Source organism: Sphaerodactylus townsendi, linkage group LG03 (assembly GCF_021028975.2).
Source record: "Sphaerodactylus townsendi isolate TG3544 linkage group LG03, MPM_Stown_v2.3, whole genome shotgun sequence".
Taxonomy (NCBI): domain Eukaryota; kingdom Metazoa; phylum Chordata; class Lepidosauria; order Squamata; family Sphaerodactylidae; genus Sphaerodactylus; species Sphaerodactylus townsendi.
This window is the reverse complement of record NC_059427.1, coordinates 178,016,069-178,039,597: the sequence shown is the minus strand read 5'-3', so window position 1 is coordinate 178,039,597 and position 23,529 is coordinate 178,016,069. Positions and strand designations below refer to the sequence as shown.

Sequence of the window (23,529 nt, the reverse complement as noted above, 5' to 3'; positions counted from 1 at the left end):
CATGGCCACAGAGCCCGGAAAACCCACAACAACCAGTTGAATCCGGCCGTGAAAGCCTTAGACAGTACATTGCCATAAGATTGTTTCGTTGATTTCATTTCACTTCAGACTATGGCAGTGGTGGCGAACCTTTTCGAGACCCAGTGCCCAAATTGCAACCCAAACCCACTTATTTATTGCAAAGTGCCAACATGGCAATTTAACCTGAATGCTGAGGTTTTAGTTTAGAAAAAACGGTTGGCTCCAAGGAGTGCATTACTCGGGAGTAAGCTTGGTGGTAGTTGGTGGCTTTGCTTTGAAGCAACCGCACAACTCTTCCAACGGGTGAATCTTTACTCAGAGGTAAGCCCCATTGCCAGCAACTGAGCTTACTTCCAGGTAAAGGATCGCGCTTTAGTTCTTCACATGAAAATCAGTGAGGTTTAACAGCGCTTATCAGGGTTACCTACGCTGCTTCCCCAAAACTAGGTCTTAGGTTTAATGTTAATAATCGAGCCCAGCGGCCCAGGCCAGCCTAGATGTGTGTGTGGGGGTGGGGGGGGTGACTCTGTTAGTGCGTGCCCACAGAGAGGGCTCTGAGTGCCACCTCTGGCACCCGTGCCATAGGTTCGCCATCACTGGACTATGGTATATCTTACAGTAACCATTCCACATCACTCCACCAACAGCAGTCCTAATGTTATCTGTGTTGCATGTTCCAAAAGTCTGATCTTCATCTGCTTTTACTGCATTCCCTCTACCTTGTAATCCACTTTCCTGTACTGGGTATCATATACTACTCCAACTTAGACTGTTCATTGTTCACATTATTCTCTAATTCTGTAATCCCAGTCTTTTGCATTGTTCATTGGTTGTCTTTTGCTGTTTGACTGCACTCTTTTATGTCTTGCAGTCCACCTTGGGTCTTGTAAAAAAAATAAATCAGATTATAAATAAAGCCAGTACAAATTTTAAAAGTAAATAAATTTGCCACTTTGTGTTTGATATCTCTTGGCCTGCAGTTATTCTGACCGATGAAGAGGTTCAGAGGAAAAGGGAGATGATAATGAAGAGGAAGGAAGAGGAAGCTCTTAAAGAGAGCTTGAAGCCCAAGTTGTCCGAGGAACAGTTGCACGTCATTGAAATCCTCTTGGAAGCCCACCGCAAAACTTACGACGAGAGTTACTCTGATTTCGCTCAGTTCCGGGTAAGCGTCGGGGCTCTGGTCTGTTTCTAATCTTGTTTCAGCTGTGACTGGGGCGACATCTGCTGGCAAAACTGTTGCCAGTCCACAGGCCCTGGTTAGTGAATCTCTTTCAGCACCCCAGCTTTTCTGAATCAACATTTCTGGGAAAATCCTCATTCACTTCCGCCTTGAAATAAAGTGGCTTACAGCCCATACAGTCCAACCATGCGGTAGACAAATGATGAGTTGCTGGTTGTCAGAGACCCTTCATTACTCCTTTGCACTTGGATATGTGTTCTGGTCAGACTCTCTCCACTTAACATTAATTGGCTTTGGAATTAAAGCCCAGTTGTCAGTGACACTTTAAATTGACACAATGACGCCACTGCGTAGTGGTTAAGAGCAGGTGTACTCTAATCTGGAGGAACCAGGTTTGATTCCCCGCTCTGCCGCCTGAGCTGTGGAGGCTTATCTGGGGAATTCAGATTAGCCTGTGCACTCCCACACACGCCAGCTGGGTGACCTTGGGCTAGTCACAGTTCTTCTGACTTCTCTCAGCCCCACCTACATCACAGGGTGTTTGTTGTGAGGGGGAAAGGGCAAGGAGATTGTAAGCCCCTTTGAGTCTCCTACAGGAGAGAAAGGGAGGATATAAATCCAACCCTTCTTCTTATCCTCTAAGGAAATTAGCATCTCTGAGCAGAGGCTACATGTAGAAAAAGAATTGGTATGATTGCATACCAACCTGTATGTTTGGAACAAAATTACAAGCACTCGTTGGTTTCGAAATTGCATGCTTTCTAAGGTCCTTGTGTTTGTGTTAAGCCAGCTTGCCCAGCGGATGGTAGGTCTCTAGGTGGTGCGTTGATCGAGTAACTGCATAGGAATGCTACAGTGAGAGGAGGTTGGGGCAGAGAATAATAGTAAAGGGGAAGAAACTGGCCTTTTATTTGTCATCCAATCTTGAAAGCATGTGATTGGTAAGAAAAGTAATACTTCCTACCAGACTTCTCTTCCTGCCAGTTCACATGTACTGAGCAGAACCAACATTTCCATTAAATGGTGGTAGCCCTGGCACTCCTAGGCCCCTTCCGCACATGCAGAATAATGCACTTTCAATCCACTCTGCAGCTGTGCGAAATAGCCAAATCCACCTGTAAACAGTTGTGAAAGTGGATTGAAAGTGCATGTGCAGAAGGGGCTTTAGCCTCGCTCTGGAAAATGCAAAGGTACGGTAGCTACCGTGGACAGCAGTTACAGGTTTCTTGCAGCACCTTATATGTTTGCATTTGCTGTGGCTCACTGGCTCATCACCTACATTCTGAAGGAATTTTCTTGTACTTCTATCTCCATAGGAATTAACCATATTGGTGTAAAATCTTGATAGGAAAGAAGTATTTTTTACACGTGCATGTTTCTTCAAAGAAAGAGGTCAATGATGAAAGGAGCTGGGCAAAGTTCAATAGAAGTGGTTTGCTAATGCACCCTGCACTAACCCGGCCCTGTTGCCAGTGGCTTCACTTGTGGAGGAGCTGGTGGAGAGCCTTCTTGACAGACCTCAAGCCGTACTTCTCTTCCTAACAAGATGTCCCACTCCATTCATGGACTTTCACTGTAATTAGAAGAGCAAAGGGGGCAAATTTTTAGCAGCAGTATTGCCCCAGTTTACAGCAAAATGTAGCGTTTCCTGATTGTTCTCATCTGGCCTAGGCATGCCAGTTTTTAATCTCTTTTGATGTTTTAACCCAGGGGTAGGGAACCTGCGGCTCTCCAGATGTTCAGGAACTACAATTCCCATCAGCCCCTACCAGCATGGCCAATTGGCCATGCTGACAGAGGCTGATGGGAATTGTAGTTCCTGAACATCTGGAGAGCCGCAGGTTCCCTACCCCTGTTTTAACCTGACCACCTTACAATATTTATACCAACTTTTTTTGTCTCAGTGCCAATAAAGGTAAAGTTGAGTTGGTCAAAAAGTAGGTGAAAGGAAAATAATTACCGAGCAGTACCCATTTGTCTTCCAGCCTCCAGTAAGAAATGATTCAAACAAAAGACGTGTGAGTAGATCTTCCTCCTTCATGACCCAAGGATTCTCCTCGGATGATTCTTCAGACACTTTTAACTCCTCTCCAGGTACTGTGCGTAGTTCAGAATAACACCTTTCCCCATAGTAACCAACAGTAGAAATGTTAAAATTCGGTTACAGATTTTTTTTTGGTCATTGTTCATCAGTTTATTTTTTATTTAATAAAATGCAACAGTATACAGATAACAGAGGCGTAGCTGGGCCAGAGTGCGCCCGGTGTGCACTTTGGCTTTTTCGGGGGGGGGGGCCACAGCGCCCCACCCCACGTAGCGCCCCCACCAGGTCCTTTGCAGCCTGCTCGGTTTGCTAAAGTAAGTGTGGGGGGGACGCCACGGGGGAAGGAAGAGAGGTCAGGGGAATTTTCTTCCCCCCACGTGACCCAAAGCCGTGCGCCCGGTTCGTGGCGCACCCACCCCATCCCCTGGTAGCCCCGCCACTGTCAGATAATACCACATATCAGTTCCACAGCATAAAAACGAATGAAGGAAGAGAATGCGCAAAATCATTTCTTATCTGTTAATTAGCTTGAAGATTTCTTTTGTAAAAGGCAGCCAATTGTTGCCAATGTTTGTAATCTCCAGTATTCTTGGAATTTTGAACTGCTGTTTGTTTTACTATTGATAACGATTCCCACATCTTCAAGAACCATTCTGATTTGCCAGGCAACACCAGTTGTTTCCAGTAATGTGTAAATAGCATCCCCACATAGGTCAAACAATGCAGCACTACCTTCTAGGATCAGAAGTTATGATATTGTCACAATTTAAGAGATACATTTCAGACTTCAACTCAAGGACCGAATCCCCATATCTCAAAAATGACATTTTCCTTTATCTGACTTCAAAATATGCAGTATAGAATAGATGTTTGAGAATATCTTCTTGTCTTATGCCATTATAAACTGTTGAGATTGTGTCAACTCGTAATGCTAAGGTACCAGATTGAATCCACTATATTGAATAGCTTTTAAATTGTAGATAAGATATATAGGACAGTTTCGTTTCACTTCTTGAGCAAATTTCTTCATATGGGACTCTTTTAAACAGCTCAAGATATCCAAATTTACATTCTTCCAATTTATTAAAACCTCCTTGCTTAAATAAAAATTCAAAATAATTTTCTCTATTGATTACTCAAAGCAAGGATGATTCAAGATAAGTTTTTTTACAATAGGCCTTCCAAACATGCTGCTAATCAAGGAGTTGTCATAATTATAGTATTTATCTCTCTCCTTCCTACACAGGCATGAAAAAGCATTTAACAGTACTAAAATATAGCCTTGGTCTAGGTTTGAAAGTGTAAAATCATTGGAATCTGTAAGCCACAGTGAAACGAATCAGTTGTGAAGTTGCATAATATATCAATAGATCTGGGAAGATGCACCCCCATTTTTTATTATGTAATTCATTCTTTCAAATTTAGTTTTTCCCAACCATTCGTAAATTTCTGTCCTGGCTATGAATCTGGCTTTTGTTACGTAAGTTTTCTTGTCCCACTGTTCAGTTGTACAGTTAGTATTCCCTTGCTGGATTTGTTTGACTTTTATGAACATAAGAACATAAGAACAAGCCAGCTGGATTAGACCAGAGTTCATCTAGTCCAGCTCTCTGCTACTCGCGGTGGCCCACCAGGTGCCTTTGGGAGCTCACATGCAGGAGGTGAAAGCAATGGCCTTCTGCGGCTGTTGCTTTTGAGCACCTGGTCTGTTAAGGCATTTGCAATCTCAGATCAAGGAGGATCAAGATTGGTAGCCAGAGAGCGACTTTTCCCCCTAAATCTGTCCCATCCCTTTTTAAAGCTATCCAGGTTAGTGGCCATCACCACCTCCTGTGGCAGCATATTCCAAACACCAATCACACGTTGCGTGAAAAAATGTTTCCTTTGATTAGTCCTAATTCTTCCCCCCAGCATTTTCAATGGATGCCCCTGGTTCTAGTATTGTGAGAGAGAAAAATGTCTCTGTCAACATTTTCTACCCCATGCATAATTTTATAACTTCAATTATATCCCCCCTCAGATGTCTCCTCTCCAAACTAAGGAGTCCCAAACGCTGCAGCCTCTCCTCATAAGGAAGATGCTCCAATCCCTCAATCATCCTTGTTGCCCTTCTCTGCACTTTTTCTATCTCTTCAATATCCTTTTTCCGATGTGGCGACCAGAACTGGACACAGTACTCCAAGTGCGGTCGCACCACTGCTTTATATAAAGGCATGACAATCTTTGCAGTTTTATTATCAATTCCTTTCCTAGTTATCCCCAGCATAGAGTTTGCTTTTTTCACAGCTGTCATGCACTGAGTTGACATTCCCATGGAACTATCAACTAAGATACCCAAATCCCTTTCCTGGTCTGTGACTGATACCACTGACCCCTGTAGCGTGTATGTGAAGTTTGGATTTTTTGCCCCTATGTGCATCACTTTACATTTTGCTACATTGAACTGCATTTGCCATTTCTTAGCCCACTTCCCTATTTTATCAGGGTCGGCAGAGCTCGCCCATGATCGCTGCGGTTCTCACCACCCTACATAATTTGGTATCATCCGCAAACTTGGCCACCACGCTACCCACCCCTACTTCCAGGTCATTTATGAATAGGTTAAAGAGCACTGGTCCCAAAACTGATCCTTGCGGGACACCACTCCCTACATCTCTCCATTACGAGAACTTCCCATTTACACCTACCCTTTGCTTCCTGTTCCTCAACCAGTTTTTAATCCATAGAAGGACTTCCCCTCTTATTCCTTCATTGCTGAGTTTTCTCAATAGTCTTTGGTGGGGAACTTTGTCAAAAGCCTTTTGGAAATCCAAGTCGACAATGTCCATTGGTTCCCCCTTATCCACATGCCTGTTTACACCCTCAAAGAACTCTAGTAAGTTTGCAAGACAGGACTTGCCTCTGCAAAAGCCATGCTGACTCTTCCTCAGCAGTTCTTGCTTTTCTACATGTTTTATAATTTTATCTTTAATGATAGATTCTACTAATTTACCAGGAACAGATGTCAAACTGACTGGCCTGTAATTTCCCAGGTCCCCCCAGATCCTTTCTTAAAGATTGGAGTGACATTGGACATCTTCCAGTCTTCAGGGATGGAGGCAGATTTCAGGGATAAGTTGCATATTAAAGTGAGAAGATCAGCAATTTCATGCTTGAGCTCTTTTAGAACTCTTGGGTGAATGCAATCTGGGCCAGGGGATTTGGTAGCATTTAGTTTATCAATGGCTGCCAGAACTTCTTCCTTGTCTACCACTATCTTCGCTAGTTCCTCGGATTCGCCTCCTAAGAAGCTTGGTTCAGGTGCAGGAATGTTCCTCACCTCCCCTTGGGTGAAGACAGATGCAAAAAATTCATTCAGCTTCTCTGCAATCTCCCTGTCATCTTTTAGCACACCTTTTGTTCCCTTCATCATCCTACTTGGACCTACAGCACCCTAAGCTGGCTTCCTGCTTTTGATGTGCCAGAACTGTTTGTTGCTAGTCTTGATGTTCGCAGCCATGCGTTCCTCATAATCCTTTTTTGCCTCCATTACAGCTAACTTGCTTCTCTTTTGCCACCATTTGTGTTCCCTCTGGTATTCCTCCCCAGTCAAGTTGGACTTCCATTTTCTAAAAGACATCTTCTTTTTTCTGATAATTTCCTCAACCTCCCTTGTTAACCATGGTGGCTTTCTTTTGGACTAGGCCTTTCCTAACCTGCAGAACACATTCCAGCTGAGCTTTTATCACTAAGTTTTTAAATAACCTCCAAGCTTCTTGGATAGTTTTGACTCTCTTGATTTTCCCTTTCAGCTTCCTGCGCACTATCCCCCTCATCTTTGAGAAATTTCCCTTTCTGAAGGCAAATGTAACTACATTAGTAGTTGTCACTTGTTCGCATGCAGAGATACTGAATCTGACAGCATTGTGGTCGCTGTTCCCTATCGGCTCAACAACACTGATTTCCCGCACCAGGTCCTGGGTCCCACATAGAATTAGATCTAGGATCACCTCTCCCCTGGATTGGTTCTGACCATCTGCTCTAAGCCACAGTCATTTAGCATATCCAGGAATGTCTCTCCTTACTATGACCTGAACATGCATTTTTTCCAGTTTATGTGGAGATGGTTAAAATCGTTATTTCCACTATGTTTTTTGCTTTTGTTGGCCTTGCTTTCTAATTTCTTTTTCCATCTCAGAATCCTCTTTTGCACTTTGGTCAGGGGGACGATAATATATTCCCAATATTAAACTATCCTTCACCCCTGGTATTGATATCCACAGGGCTTCTGTAGGGGAATCATCCCCCTTGCATTGTCTATTTTATGTGACACTATGCTCTCTTTGATGTAGAGGGCAACCCCGCCCCCAATACACCCTGTCCTATCCTTCCTGTAGAGCCTGTAACCTGAGATAACAACATTACTGGTTCTCCTCATTCCACCATGTCTCTGTGATGCCCACTATATCAATGTCCTCCTTCAAAACTCTGTACTCCAGCTCCCCCATTTTAGTTCGACTTTTATGACTGCTCTTTCCTTGCTGGAACAGTCTTTGAGCACTTAGTTTTAAAAGGGCTGGCTGTAAGAGATACAGAGCTGCTGCTGATAATGCAATGTCAAGATCTCTCTTTCTGGAAAGTGTGACATCACTTAATTGATTTCATGGCATGTATTTCCCCAGCAGCAGATGGGAGTGAGGGTCAGGAGGGAAGCATCGTGTCAAGCGTTTCTGCTTGCCACAGTGTGCAATTTTGCCCTAGGAAGCAGTCAGTCGCTTGATTAGTTATTGTTTTCATGTCACTCCGTTTTATGGTGTGTGCTACCTACCCTTTTATGGTCTTGGGTAGATTACACTGGGAACTCTATTGGATTCACTTACTTGATGTTTACGTCGCAAGCATTTCCTCCCCTGAGTTGTCCCACATTAGTCTTGTGGATGAATAAATACATGTACTGAAGGCCAAACTCAACACATTTGTCACATGTTCTCCATGGAGACCAGCAGCCATGTGCCAGTTTTCATGGGAAACTCCTCTAAAAGTACCAGGGACCCCCAAATGTGGGAGGGACCATGGCATGATCGAGAGAAGGGACTCCTGTCTTCTCCCCATTCCATTTCCTTGAGTCTGAAAGGTTGCTCAAGGTATGTATTTAATCTTTATGCAACTTTAATAGTAATATATGTAAAGAAATATACAATGGAAAATTAAAAAGCAACTAAAACAGCAACCATTATAACAGTGATAAAACCATACATAGCAGTATTCCAGGACATGCTACCATAATGTTCATGTTTCCTGGCCAGGTTGGGTTTTAATTTTTTTTTTAACTTGGCATTTGTTAAAAATATGACGGTCATCCCTATATCTGAAATGCGCAAACGAAGTCGAAGGCTACACTGCATTTCCTCCCCCTGCCTCCTATTGTGCAGAGCCCACGATGTTCTCGAACCTGCAGCTGAATGACGACAGCGACGAAAGCACATCCATATCCTTCGACTTCTCTCACTTCACCATGTTGCCTCACCTAGCCGATCTGGTTAGCTACAGCATCCAGAAAGTGATTGGATTTGCAAAGATGATTCCAGGATTCAAGTAAGGATTAATTTAATTTCTGCACATGCTTGTTATGATTTGTGTCTATTTGTGTGTGTATTGTTTATTTTGAAATCTATTCTCTACAAGCCTCCAAGGAGACCTTGGGATTTTGTTGTTTTTGTTGACAAGTTGCAGCTAATTTACAGCAACCCCTTAATGGGGTTTACAAGGCAAGGGAGGAGCAGAGGTGGTTTGCCATCACTTGCCTCTGCATTGCAGCCCTGGACTTCCTCGGTGGTGCTGACTGTAGCCTTTAGTGGTTAAGAGCAACCTTAACCACTCCTGCAGCCTTAACCATTCCTTAAGTGGTTAAGAGCAGGTGCACTCTAATCTGGAGAACCGGGTTTGATTCCTTGCTCTGCCACTTGAGCTGTGGAGGCTTATCTGGTGAGCCAGATTAAGTTGTGCACTCCCACACATGCCAGCTGGGTGACCTTGGACTAGTCACAGCTCTTCGGTGCTCTCTCAGCCACACCCACCTCGCAGGGTGTTTGTTGTGGGGTGGGAAGGAAGGAAGGGAAAGGAGATTGTGAACCCTTACTGGGGAGAAAGGGGGGATATAAATCCAAAATTATCATCATCATCTTCTTTCTTTCTTCTTCTTCTTTTAGCTTTTGAGATCTTACTAGATCAGACTAGCCTGAGCTGTCCTGATCAGGGCAACATGGGTTTCCTACATGAAAAAAGCAATCAGTAGGATATACTAAAAATGTCATTATCCTAAATGGGACAGGAGAGTGAAAGGCTTATAACTATTTTAAAGAAATAAATGACAATATGCATTTCTCAGCACAGCAGTTTTGGTCAGCTTTTGAGCCCGGTGAGGGGGATTCTGCTGAACCTGCTCTTGCCTTCAGAGCTCACCAGCCCTTGTCTCTTTGGGTGATGATTGCACAGAATCGTACACACCTTTATCCATGAAACTCACTCCTGCCTGAGTGTGTGAAGCTTATAGAAAAGAACTGGAGTGAGATATCTGTCAAGTCCCTTATGAAAGCAGCCAGCCACGGAAAGAGACGGGAGGAAATTAAATGCTCCTCCGCCAGAAGTTGCCACGTGTATTAGCACACCCTTTTGGGTGGCTGCAAAACTAGGCCTCTGCTTCTAGGATTATTGTTTATTATATATAATAGTACAGCCTCTTTTTTTTGGCTGTCAACTAACAGCCAACTTATGGCAACCCCATAGGATTTTCAAGGAAAAGACTTCAGAGGTGATTTGCCATTGTATTGTCGAAGGCTTTCACGGCCGGAATCACTGGGGTGCTGTGTGGCTTCCGGGCTGTATGGCCGTGTTCTAGCAGCATTCTCTCCTGACGTTTCGCCTGCATCTGTGGCTGGCGATGCCAGTCACAGATGCAGGCAAAACGTCAGGAGAGAATGCTGCTAGAACACGGCCATACAGCCCGGAAGCCACACAGCACCCCAGTGATTTACCATTGCCTGCCTCTGTGTAGCAGTCCTGGTGTACTTTGGTGGTCTCCCATCCAGGGCCAACCCCTGATAAGGTTGGGCTAGCTTGGGCCATCCAGGTCAGGAAAGTGCAGCTTACATGTGAACAGACCAGGAGTTGGATGCAGGTCTTTTCCTTATGCAGAAGTTCTTTCTTTCCCCCTCAAAAGTTGATGCTCAGGGTTGCAATGGGTTGTGTAGGCTTGCACTGGAAGGAACTGTGTGGCCTTTCATTTTCACTTCCTGCTTTAGTGTTTTGATGATGGTGGATGATGTGAAGTCTCAGATGTGTATTCTCCCATTCCAAACCGTAGAGATCTAACAGCAGAGGACCAGATTGCGCTACTAAAATCTAGTGCCATTGAAGTCATCATGCTGCGTTCAAATCAGTCATTTTCACTGGACGACATGACCTGGACCTGCGGCAGCAACGAGTTCAAATACCAAGTCAGCGACGTCACACAAGGTACAGTGGTTTCAAGTTCTAAGGGCGTCTGAGGTTAGAGAAGCTAATCTCTTTTTAATTTCTTTCCAAATATAGTTTGATACCATTTTTGATGGGGGTGGGGATGGAAAACAAAGTTATGATAAGCACCACAGTTGTTTGTTCTCAGTAGTTCATTGTCAGATATCAAGTGATCTCTGCAGGTAGCGTGAAAATAAAGAGATCTGTATTTACCTGTTGAGCAACAGATATATTAAGAGCTGAGTCATGCAACTGCTTTGGGGACTGTTTCCTCTCTATCATTTGCAGGAAAAACAAACAGGAGTCCAGTCAGAGGCGTATGGGGGGGGGGGGAAATGGCGCCTGGGGACAACACCAGCCTTGGGCGCCCTTCCCTGTCCCCCCCATGCCCAGGGGAGGGAGTTGGGGGCGGCTTGGATGGGCACCACAGCAGCAGGCCAGCTCCTGGGCCAGCCTGCTGCCATGGCACCCATCAGAGCCGCCTCCCCAGTCTCCCTGCAGGCTGCCTCCTGCCCTCCCCAGACATTTGACCCCCATCCCCATGCCTGTTGCAGATACTCCACTGAGTAGCTGCTCCGTCTCTGACCAAAATCTATTCCACCTTAAGCTTTTGTGGATTAGATCCTGCTAAGTTATTTGCATCAGACCAAGGGCTCTAGTCCACAAAAACTTACCGTATATACTCTTGTATAAGCCGACCCGTGTATAAGCCGAGGCACCTAATTTTACTGCCCAAACCTGGGAAAACTTTCCCCTGAGGCAGAGGGGGTTCCCTGCGCAGGCGGCCGCCCTTTCCCTGAGGCAGAGGGGGTTCCCTGCACAGAGCAGGGTGCCGCCGCCATTCCCCCTCTGCCCCAGGGAGAAGGTGGCCGCCTTCTCCTGGGGCAGAGGGGGTTCCCTGCTTGGCGGCACCCCCCCACCCCCGTGGCGCCCCTCTCCCCACACACTTACTTTAACAAATGGAGCAGGCTTGAGAAGAGTCCTGCTGCCTGTGTTCCCTTCCAGGCTGAAACGCCCTGCTGGGAACTACATTTCCCAGGGTCAGCAGGCCTCTTCTCAAGCCTGCTCCGTTTGTTAAAGTAAGTGGGGGGGGCGTATCACGGGGGGGGATCACTGACTCACGTATAAGTCGAGGGGGGATTTTTCAGCCTAAAAAGGGCTGAAAAACTCGACTTATGTGCGAGTATATACGGTGTTCTTTTTTGTGAGATCACTGGATGGGATGAATTTGCACATTCTTTGACCATATTATTAAATCGATGGGCTTACAGTTAACTTTGCTCCTTGCTATGTCTCCTTGTTATTCTTGCTAATCTATCAAGAGTCTACTGCCCACCTCTTCAAAGGGCTGTTCCATTTCTCTTTCAGCTGGCCACAACATGGAGTTGCTTGAGCCGCTTGTTAAATTTCAAGTTAGCCTGAAGAAACTAGACCTGCATGAAGAAGAGCATGTTCTCCTAATGGCTATCTGCATCCTTTCTCCTGGTAAGGAACACTGCATCATCTTGGGTTAGACGGGGGCCTATTCTTGACATCTTGCACAGTGTTTTTTGGCATTTTGGTTGGGCCTCATGAAACGTATTTCATGGATTTCTTGTTCTGGAACAAGCAAATCAACACATTAATTAGTCAGAGAGGAAGCACTCAACTGTACTTAGGGGGCATTTTGCTGTTCAGGTTATTCATGTTCCATTCTCTTTCATGCAAAAGTTTGTGTGTTCAAAGGAAATGCAAAATTTCCACACTGGGTCTTAGCAAAGCCAGTAACTTCCATTCCTCCATATCCTGCTCCTCCATTTTTTTTCACTTTTCTAATTTACACAGTGAAGTAGTACCATTCTACCTGGTTTCCCCACTGGGTTGATAATTTTCTCTAATTTATTTTGTCAAAACCTTCTCCAAAACATGGCCCCACTTTAAGTTTCACCACACCTTTCCAGTTGCTAGGACACAACACGAAACATGCAGAAGAAGAAGAGTTTGGATTTATATCCCCCCTTTCTCTCCTGTAAGAAGACTCGAAGGGGCTTACAATCTCCTTTCCTTCCCCCCCCCAACAACAAACACCCTGTGAGGTAGGTGGGGCTGAGATTGCTCCAAAGAACTGTGACTAGCCCAAGGTCACTCAGATGGCATGTGTTGGACTGCACAAGGTAATCTGGTTCACCAGATAAGCCTCCACGGCTCAAGTGGCAAAGTGGGGAAACAAACCCAATTCTCCAGATTAGAGTGCACCTGCTCTTAACCACTATGCCACGCTGGTTCTCTATAGTGACTGCTTGCAATTCCAAGAAACTTGTGCCAGACAAAAATGAAACTAAATATAAGGATGTTTGCACGTACACTCTGAGTTACTTGTCCTCATGTGCACCCTACTTATAAGAATTGTTTTTCCGCTGTTTCCTAGATCGTCCATTTGTGCAGGACACTGCTCTGGTGGAGTCCATCCAGGATCGCCTTTCAGATATCCTGCAGACGTACATCCTCTGCCGACACCCGCCCCCTGGCAACCGCTTGCTGTACGCCAAGATGATCCAGAAACTCGCCGACCTGCGGAGCTTGAACGAGGAGCACTCCAAGCAATACCGCAGCCTCTCCTTCCTGCCCGAGCACAGCATGCAACTTACGCCGCTGGTCCTCGAGGTCTTCGGCAACGAGATCTCCTGATTTTTGTGGGATTAGGGAGGAAAGTTGTCAAACTGTAAAGTGAGGTGCCAGCCTGGCTTCTTACTGGTGGCGAGCTGGGAGTTTAAGGCCCGTGAAGTTCTGTATATTCTGTAAGCAAAGGAGTTTTGATTTTTTTTTCCACACTACTGGAAAGGCATATTTTTTGCCTTGCTGCTGAGCAGCAGCCCACGAGCTTAGCTCCCCCTGCGCTGCCCGTCCAAACTGAACCACTTTCTTACTTGCTGCTTTATCATGATGTAACTGTCATTCTCTTCAACACTGAGCTTTCTAAACCTCAGGCTGAAACATCTGTGTTGTTTCTTAAGGAAGGGTAATGACTGAAAAGCGTATAAATATGGTTGATTGCAGGGTTGAGGCCAGACATAGAGTGCTCGTGGGTTTCCATTTTATGAAGCGCTTTTTGTCCCGCGTAAACTGTAACGTGTCAGGGGTGACAAAGTGTTGCTTTCTCCCTGAAATCCACTTCGTGTGTCATTTTCTGCCAAATACGAAGTCTCTACAGCTTCTCAAAAGTATTTCTCCGCCTCAGAATAAGCAAGAGAGTGCTCTTTACCGGAACTAGGTCACTTGAGCTGTCTCTTTTATAAAAGGAAAACTGGCAGTTTGTCGAGTGAAGGTGAACTAAAATCAGGTGAGGGAGGATATTTGAGCCTAACCACACACGCTCCAAAGAGGAGTGAGTTTTAGGAGAATCCTGAAGGGCCAGGCCCCTGCCGGGAGAACTTCAGCATTGTTCTCTTTCAAAACAAGGAACCCTAAATCCTAGACTTCTCTGTGGTTTTTCCCTTTGCTCATTTTCAGACCCTGCCAGACTCTGCCAAAGGAGATGTCTAATACACCAGTGGCCTCCAGTTTATTTCTGAGCCGGGGTTTTGTACAGAATAATTATTCTGCTGTCACTTCAGCCCTTGCCAGCATGGCCCATTGGACTAAACCATGCACATGTGCAAGTGGCATCTGGACATGGCTGGGTAGAAATGTTTGCCTTAGTCATGCTCAGTGAGGTTGAAATTTATTTTTTATCACTCACAGGATGTTCGCTGTGAGTTTGGAAGATCTCTAGCCAGCGTGACCTCTGGAAAAAAATAAAGCATATATGAGTGCATATTGTCATCTGCTGACAATGGGGGGGGGGGAATCCCATATTGGTATTACTTAAAATAATATATTTGCAGGTAAACTATTCAAAATAGATTAAATAGTTGAAAACGGTTGCCGCTTGGGTCCCAGAGAATCCAAAGAGAGATTAATGGGTTGGATCCAAACTCAGTTTTCCAACAGTGGAACAGAAATTTCCTGCCTTCCCTCTCTTACTGCTGCCCACTGATTTCCACCAAACGCTGGTCCTGAGGGATAAGGGACAAAAGGGAAGGGGGGGGGGGGCTCCGTGAAAATTGGTGGATGGACATGGGCAAATCCAACCCACTCCTTTCTTCTGGTCAAGCCTCTACTGCAGTGTAAGAATATCCAGCTCTTGGGTGGCAGAGTTGTTAACAATTCAAATGGAAATATAAACAATAGTTATTCTGAATTCCTGAATTTCCCCCAAACACACTGTCCTTTTCGTTCAGAGAGAAAGTTCCTGGCGGGTTGGTGTCCGGGAGGGGGGGTGGGACGCACTGGCAACCAGAAGCAAGCCAAAGCCCCAGCAGTTCAGTGGGTGGCTGGGCTCAGATCTGGCCTCTGGCGTAGGTCCACTCGTTGGATCTTCCCATGCTAACCGACTGTGCAAAGTGGCCCTTTGACTCTGCTCCCTCCTGCACTCCTTCCCCAAAATCATGTCAGGAAAGTGCCATTCATAAAACCTCCCTTCACTTAACAAAACCTTTGCCAGCACATTACCGCTTCTATCCTTGCTCATTGCAACTGTTGCACTACTTGTAGCTAAGCACTGTGGCTAAAACACCTAGCAAGGTGACCTTGATTAAATCCCACAGGCTATAATGAGGAGGTTAACTTGGGCAGCCTCTGGGATGGTCTGATAAGAATTATGTCGGACACAATACAGATGGCAGCTTCCTCTTTTCAGATTAAAATCTCCCTTTTGCTCACTAGGGGTCAGTAGGGCAATGCTGTAGAAAGTGATACTCGTGCAGCACGAAGCGCCTTGTGCTTGCGCCAGACCCGTGAATGTTCCCCTAGCTATGAGTAGATTACTTTGCTCTTAAATTAGTCTAAATTACTAGGATTGGAAGGATTCATCAAAGTCTTGGCTCCCTTTTGTACTTGGTTGAAATTTGGCACAAGAGCAGCCCACCCACATCCAACTAAGGCTCATTCCGCACATGCAGAATAATGCACTTTCAAACTGCTTTCAGTGCTCTTTGGAGCTGTGCGGAATGGCAAAATCCACTTGCAAACAGTTGTGAAAGTGGTTTGAAAACGCATTATTTTGCATGTGCGGAAGGGGCCTAAGTCTCTGTGGTGGATGCTCAAAAGTCTTCTCACCACCACCAAGTACAACAGTTCCCCCCCCCTTTTGTGAATGCAGTACCTTTAAATGTCAACCTTATGCACCTTAGCAGTGAGAAAAGGAAACCACCTATGTGCCACTCATTAACTTGTATATTCTTGGATCTATCACCTCTGGTCTCCCTTTCAGAGCTTTGCCAGTCACTTTATCAGAACAAACAATAAACACAGTCAATTTAAAAGCAACCTAACATCTCTTTTTAACATGAGATGGATTGACTCAATAAAGGAAGCCCGGTCTTTCATTTTGCAAGACCTTAGTAAGGACATTTTTGAGGTTATTAAATCAGGTCACTGTAAGCCGAAAGCGACTTGACAGCACATAACGCACGCACCACATTTCTTCTATAGAGGCCATTGCAGTAAGTCTGGGAGATTCAGCAGGGAGCCTCTGCACATGGTTGATGGGGCCACAGTGTGTCTGGTTCATGCTCAGGCAGTGAAAACCATAATCTTTGAAAGGGAAGGAGATGCACAAATGCATGGCAGACACGCCCAGGGCAGTCCTGGCCCACTGCATTTCCCTGACATGTAGGCCATATATTTCAAACCTATCTCCTCTTTAAATGTGTTGACTGCAAGATACGCAGCAAGCACATTGAAAACTTTTTTGCCATGTTCAATGTCAAAGTGCCTGTTAGAATTCTCTATTGTGCCAATCTTCGGTGTCTGTGTGTGTATTTTCCTGAAGCTTGGCCGTTGGGATTGTAAAGGTAGAAATTAACAGTTCCTTAACATTCTTTTCCTGCTACAAAGGGGGAACAGACAGAGCTAAAGGGGAAGGGGAAATGGCCACAAAGTAGAAGTGAGATTTGAATCTCCAAGGGAGGGATCTCAGGGAATAATCCTCAAGGCTAAAACGATATATGATCATGGTAGAAGAAGAAGAGTTTGGATTTATATCCCCCCTTTCTCTCCTGCAGGACACTCAAAGGGGCTTACAATCTCCTTGCCCTTTCCCACTCACACAAACACACTGTGAGGTAGGTGGGGCTGAGAGAGCTCAGAGAAGCTGTGACTAGCCCAAGGTCACCCAGCTGGCGTGTGTGGGAGTACACAGGCTAATCTGAATTCCCCAGAGAAGCCTCCACAGCTCAGGCGGCAGAGCAAAGAATCAAACCCGGTTCCTCCAGATTAGATAACACGAGCTCTTAACCTCCTACGCCACTTCTGGACAAGTTGCTATGCCTGATTTCTCAATGAGAAGCAGAAAGCAACTGAGCGCTTGCTTTGTACTTATTGATGTTTTATAAAAAGTACTTACAGGAAGTAATTCAAGCTGAGTTAGCTGGGCCCGGGATGTACAAAATGGTTCCTATATGAAAGCATCCCTCACTTCTGTTGTCTTTGCAGAGAAAGATGGCTCCCCGCCCCCCTCCGGCTTTCTATTTTTGAGGGTGTTGGAATATTTTCTGTTTTTGTTTTTTTGAGGGGGGGTGCTTTTCAATTTTATTTTCTTAGGTTAAACTGCCCCGAATTACGCTGACAAAACTGACTAGTGATCCAAAGGTGAATTTTCAGTGCAGCCCTTGAAGGAGGGGCCTCGGCTGCTTCATTTGCCAAATTGGTTTTCTTGGGACATTGTAGTACCCCAAGTCTGTCTTAAATCCCTTAGCGATGCTTGCGCTGAACAATTTGCACCAGATTTTTGTGGCATGATTGAATGTGTAAATAGCTATTTAATATAAGTTGGAAATGTTCTGTTGTAAATTGGATTTTAAACATTTTTTTAAAGATACATTTGAATCAAAGCTGCTCTTTTTGTGAGAGATACTGGGGTTTATTTTTTTTTCCCCTTTCCAATCCTGCATGTGAAACCCAAACCTGTACAATAACAGAGGAATGTCTTCTTTTCCAAATGTGAAACACAAAATCATCTCTCATTTGTTGCCTTGTGTAATTTAAATGGTCATGCAATGCACTTTATTAGGAAAAATCAATAGAATGATTTAAAGAGACATATATTTTAATTATAGTGATGACGACGACAACGATTTAGAGGTGTGCGCTACCTTTTTATTCCTCTGTACATCTTTGGGCTTTTTTAATGGATAAACAGAAGATTTAACATCGAAACTATTCCAGAGCTTTATGGACATGATAAAGAATTATTGAATAATGTTTTCGTAGTTGTATATGTAATATGCTGTTACCTTATTAATAAAGATGTACTGCTTTGTGAAAAAAGTCCTTTCGCTGAAATGATTATATTAAATCTCTAATCCAGTTGTTTGTAACCATTAGAGATCCTTCCTTGCTCAGACACACATTTAGCTGTTGCCAGCGTAGTACCAGCTAAACTTCCTTTATGTAGTTGCATGTGGAGGTGCTTTGTATAATCAGATAACATGGCTGCAAACTTGATTCTGTACTGTTGACTTCAGTACCTGAGACTTCACTAGTTGAAGAAATGTGTCTGGTTCTGTTACGAGCTGGAGGGGTTTTTTTAAATTATCCCAGAGAAAATCCTTGATTTAGGAGTTAAATAAATCCAGATGTATCTTACCAGTTCCATGTTGATTTTTTTCAGTTGTTAGACTCCAACATCTTTTTTTTAAAAAAAAAAGATACAGAATTATGAACTATTCACAGTTTTGCCTGACATACCACCGATGCACAAAAAAAATGGTCTCTGTCTGATTTATCAGTTTCAGAGGTGCAGCCAATCGGCAAATAAAAGCAGGACATAACGTATTCTAAGGTGTAAGCAACAGGGGTGTAGCTAGGGTAAATGGAGCCCGGGGCAAAATCTGAGTTTTGCGCCCCCCCCATATGGGCAGCGTCCCTCCCCCACCGTGACCAAACAACATTTTTTGCATTCTCCTTTTAAATTCACCTTAAGGGAATACTCTGGGCTCCCTAGTTTAAACAACATTGAAAGCGATGCTGTTTCAGGGTAGATTCCCCACCCCAAACAGCATCACTTTCAATGTTGGTTATTGTGGGTTTTCTGGGCTGCATGGCCGTGGTCTGGTATATCTTGTTCCTAATGTTTCACCAGCATCTGTGGCTGGTATTTTCAAAGGTGTATCACAGAGAGAAGTCTATTATACACTGTGTCCAGACTTCTCTTATAACAGACTTCTCTCTGTGATACACCTCTGAAGGTGCCAGCCACAGATGCAGGCAAAACGTTAGGAACAAGATCTACCAGACCACGGCCACACAGCCTGTAAAACTCACAACTACCAGTTGAATCTGGTTTTGAAAGCCTTCAATAATACTTTCAATGTTTTTTTTAATCTAGGGAGCCCAGATTCTCCCTTTAAATCCACTCCAAAGGAGGTGGATTTAAAGAGAGAACCTGGGGAAAATTTGAGGGTGCCTGTCAGGGGAGCAATGTTTAAGCTAACAGTACCAAACTTTTAGGATATCTTCAGGAGACTCTCCTGATGAAACCACCCAGGTTTAGTGAAGTTTGGATCAGGAAGCCCAAAGTTATGGACCCTCAAAAGTCCATGGGGGAAACAATGGGGGATGGGGCACCCCTTTTGGGGGTCCATAACTTTGGACCCCCTGAACCAACCTTCACCAAACCTGGGTGGTATCAACAGGAGACTCTCCTTATGATACCACGTAGGTTTAGTGAAGTTTGATTCAGGGGGTCCAAAGTTATGGACCCTCAAAATGGTAGCCCCATTTACTATTAGCTCCCATTGGAAACAATGGAGTATGGGGTCACCCATTTTGGGGGTCCATAACTTTGGACCCCCTGAACCAAACTGCACCAAACTTGGCTGGTATCATCAGGAGAGTCACCTGATGATAGCCTGAAATTTTGGTGCTGCTAGCCTAAAAACTGCGCCCCCTGCAGGCCAAAAATGGAAAACAACCTGAAAAATAGAAAAAGCCACAAACGAACTTGCAATTTTTGCGCCCCCACCACAAGGGGGCGCCCGGGGCACTTGTCCCCGGATGTCCTCATGGTAGCTACGCCTCTGGTAAGCAATGCAGGAAATTCTCAGGCAAGAGCTTTTAACGCAGTGCCAAAAATACCTGGAACTATTCTGGGTTTTGATTGCAAATGGAACTTCCCCGCCTCTCCCGTCCTGCCCATGGATCTTGCCAAAATGCCACTCCTGAGGGGAAAGGGACCCCCAGAACCGCATGAAGGGTGAGGTAGAGATCTGCGGCAGAGAATCAGCCATCTTGGAATCCAATTCAATCCCACTTGCAAAGATACATTTCACACACAAACACACACCGTGGCCTAAGCAAAGGTTTGCCAATCCCCAGGGGAACCCTGGAGACCAGCCTGAATTGCAGTTGATCTCTAGACACCAGTGATTAGTTCTCCAGGGAAAAAAATGTCTGCTTTGGATTATCTGGTATTTTGCCCCTGCATTCCCCAGGCTTCACCTCCAATTCTCCAGGAATTTGCCAGCTCAGTTGGCAACACTATAGCTGCTTCTGGAGAGCAGCTGGTTGACTAAAGCCTGGGTCTATCATCTCTAATCTGTGGCCAATGTACTTATGCCTAGAAAGGGTGTCGGTTTATGATGATGTTGCCCCAGCTAACCACAATGTCAACATTGAAAGTGTTCTCACGATGTGAGCTGATCTTGGTTAAGCAGCAGTGGCGTAGGAGGTTAAGAGCTCGTGTATCTAATCTGGAGGAACCGGGTTTGATTCCCTGCTCTGCCGCCTGAGCTGTGGAGGCTTATCTGAGGAATTCAGATTAGCCTGTACACTCCCACACACGCCAGCTGGGTGACCTTGGGCTAGTCACAGCTTCTTGGAGCTCTCTCAGCCCCACCCACCTCACAGGGTGTTTGTTGTGAGGGGGGAAGGGCAAGGAGATTGTAAGCCCCTTTGAGTGTCCTGCAGGAGAGAAAGGGGGGATATAAATCCAAACTCTTCTTCTTCTTCTTCTGACAAGAATCAAGCTTTGATTCTTGAAAGGTTCTACTCTAAAAACCTTGTTGTTGTTGTTGTTGTTCTTCTTCTTCTACTACTACTACTACTACTACTACTACTAACTGGTCTGGCAGCAGTTCCAGATTCCGTTAGGCAAGATACCTCTTACTGGCAGCAATAAAAGTGTAGTTATATGTATCAAAGGTAAAGTTTCCCCTTCAGTCATGTCCAACCCTGGGGTACCACTGCAAGCAGTGATTTCATAGGCAAGCCGTTTTTGTGGGGTAGTTTGCCATTGCTTTCCCCGGCTATTTACCCCCTAGCTATGAGCTAGGTACTCATTTACCGACCAAGGAATGGATGGATGGCTGAGTTGCCCATGAGCCAGCTGCCAGGTTATGTGACCCACAGGGGGCTCAAACTCTTGACCATGTGAGTGGCAGTGCAAGCACTTAACCACTACGCCACGCAGCTCCTACAGTTATATGTATTAGAGATACTTAATTAGCAGAGATACTTTGAGTTGCGTTGCATAAAAGTTTACTAACTTAAAGGTTAGGGTTACACGGAGTAAAAACAAATAAATGCTGTATTGCTCTGTTACATATTTACAGTACTAACTATACACTTAAGACTACATCTTGCTCTGTGTTTGTTAGAAACGTGGGTCCAAGGACCCTCAAAATAATCTGGACAAAGTTGGTGAAGCAGATAAAAAAACTTTTATTGGTTTACGGTCTTGCAAGATCGGGTGTCTACCCAGTAGTAGGCACACCCTTCCTTTGTTCTACAACAGTTTATATTACTTTTTCAGGACCACCCAATCCCTCCCTCACTTCTCCATTGGCTAGGAGGTGAGGGCCATAGCCTATTACAATTCATCTAGTCATACTATGTCATATATCAGGTGGTATCTCCTCCAATTAATACATCTCTATATGGTCATTTCCTGTAATTAATATTTGGTTCTTCTTAACTGTCAACCCTTCGGTAGTGCCTGTCTTCATGATATATATCTTCATGATATATATCCTTCCTCTGGATGCCCTCTGGATGCACCTGCCACGTCTTTGGTTCCCTTATCTTACTGTGAAGACACCATCATATTTTACCCCTTCATCCAAAGGCCTTCTATCTTGGCACAAGATCTTAGCCTCCTATAAGCGGGTGCACTTCTTGGCACAAGAACCCGAAGGTTTTCTTGACCCACTCCCCTGCTTTGAAGACACTATCCCAAGCTTGCTAGGAGCCCTCTTATCAGCAGGTGTCTGTTTGGCACAAGAACTCATGTTCCCTTATTATTTATGACTATTGAAACCAAGCTTCTCAGAAGCATCTTAGAAAAAAAGACTTTAGCTAGAGGCTTTTAAGAAGCTTCCTGAATGGAGGATTTTTCTGTTTTAATAGCACCTACTGATTAATAGGATCCTAGAGAAGCAAGCTGTTTTAGCTATTTTACACTTTAAACTGAGAGAATAACTTTTATAGCAGGATTCATTACACATGAAGCATTAGGATACATATATTGAACATGAGTGATTAACATATTCTTTAAGTTTCATTATTTAGCTACAATATAAAAGCATTCAAATCTACAAACATGATTATAAACTACTACATCACCACATCACCTATTATTCCCCTCTAACCCTTGACCTTTCTTCTTCTGCTAGCTCATTTTAAAGCAGGTGTGCTTTTAATTGGGATATGATAAGAAATACACTAAGCATCATACTCCCATCTCTCTTTGGATTCCATCCAACTTAACAGGCTTTCAACCTCATTATATTCAAGTGTAGATACTTCATGCCATGGACTTTTATATTCAGAGTTCACCTACTAAATCTTGTGATTCTGTGAAGGGTATATTCTTTGTGACTTCTAAATCCCATATTTGTGCACTAAAATATGTTTATGTGTGTAGATAACTTAATATAGTCTTACACCTTATGAAAACACCTAAAGATACCTTCTTTTATAACTTATAAGGCAAACATTGTCATTGTCCCGTGTATACTCATGTTTATAAAAGTAACACCTCTTTGGTATATGTAAAAGCAACATTTTTACCTCTAACAGTGTTAGAACAAAGAAAACAAGTTAACTTTACAACTTCTGATGTACATGCTCACTAATACGTAAGCAATAGCTATCTGACGGATAGCTAATCAATAGGTCAACACATTGCAATATCACCTCAGCATCCTGTTTACATGCAAACAGATGTTCATGACTGGCTGTGACAGAAACTTGCAAATAGCAACCAAAAGCTACTGGGCACGCCATCAAACACAAGAAACACACTCTTCAGCAGAGACGTAGTGGTTAAGAGCAGGTGCATTCTAATCTGGAGGAACCGGGTTTGATGCCCCGCTCTGCCGCCTGAGCTGTAGAGGCTAATCTGGGGAATTCAGATTAGCCTGTGCACTTCCACACACACCAGCTGGGCGACCTTGGGCTAGTCACAGTTCTTCCAAGCTCTCTCAGCCCCACCTACCTCACAGGGTGTTTGTTGTGGGGGGGAGGAAGGGCAAGGAGATTGTAAGCCCCTTTGAGTCTCCTACAAGAGAGAAAGGGGGGATATAAATCCAAACTCTTCTTCTTCTTCATTTCTACACAGATTTCAGGTTGCCATGTCAGTCTGATGAAAAGTCCCTGCACAAAAGTCACGGAATACTTTTTATGGCCCGACAAAAAAGGCATAGGCTTTCCAGTTCTCCAGAACGCTTCATTGAGCTGGTGCATAATTCCCCCCCACCCACCCACCCCT

General features: G+C 44.4%; 1 protein-coding gene across 3 annotated transcripts in view; it reads left to right on the top strand.

Moving 5' to 3' along the window:
• VDR (vitamin D receptor) overlaps positions 1–16,879 on the top strand; it is a 129,098-nt gene extending 112,219 nt beyond the window's left edge. For all 3 annotated transcript variants that reach the window (XM_048491795.1, XM_048491796.1, XM_048491793.1), the window contains 6 exons: positions 1,002–1,186; positions 3,190–3,298; positions 8,660–8,822; positions 10,591–10,742; positions 12,111–12,227; positions 13,150–16,879. In XM_048491795.1, coding sequence (XP_048347752.1) covers positions 1,002–1,186; positions 3,190–3,298; positions 8,660–8,822; positions 10,591–10,742; positions 12,111–12,227; positions 13,150–13,409 — 986 coding nt within the window. In that variant the 3' untranslated portion in view covers positions 13,410–16,879. The remainder of the gene's footprint in view (positions 1–1,001; positions 1,187–3,189; positions 3,299–8,659; positions 8,823–10,590; positions 10,743–12,110; positions 12,228–13,149) is intronic.
• The last annotated feature ends 6,650 nt before the right edge of the window (positions 16,880–23,529 follow it).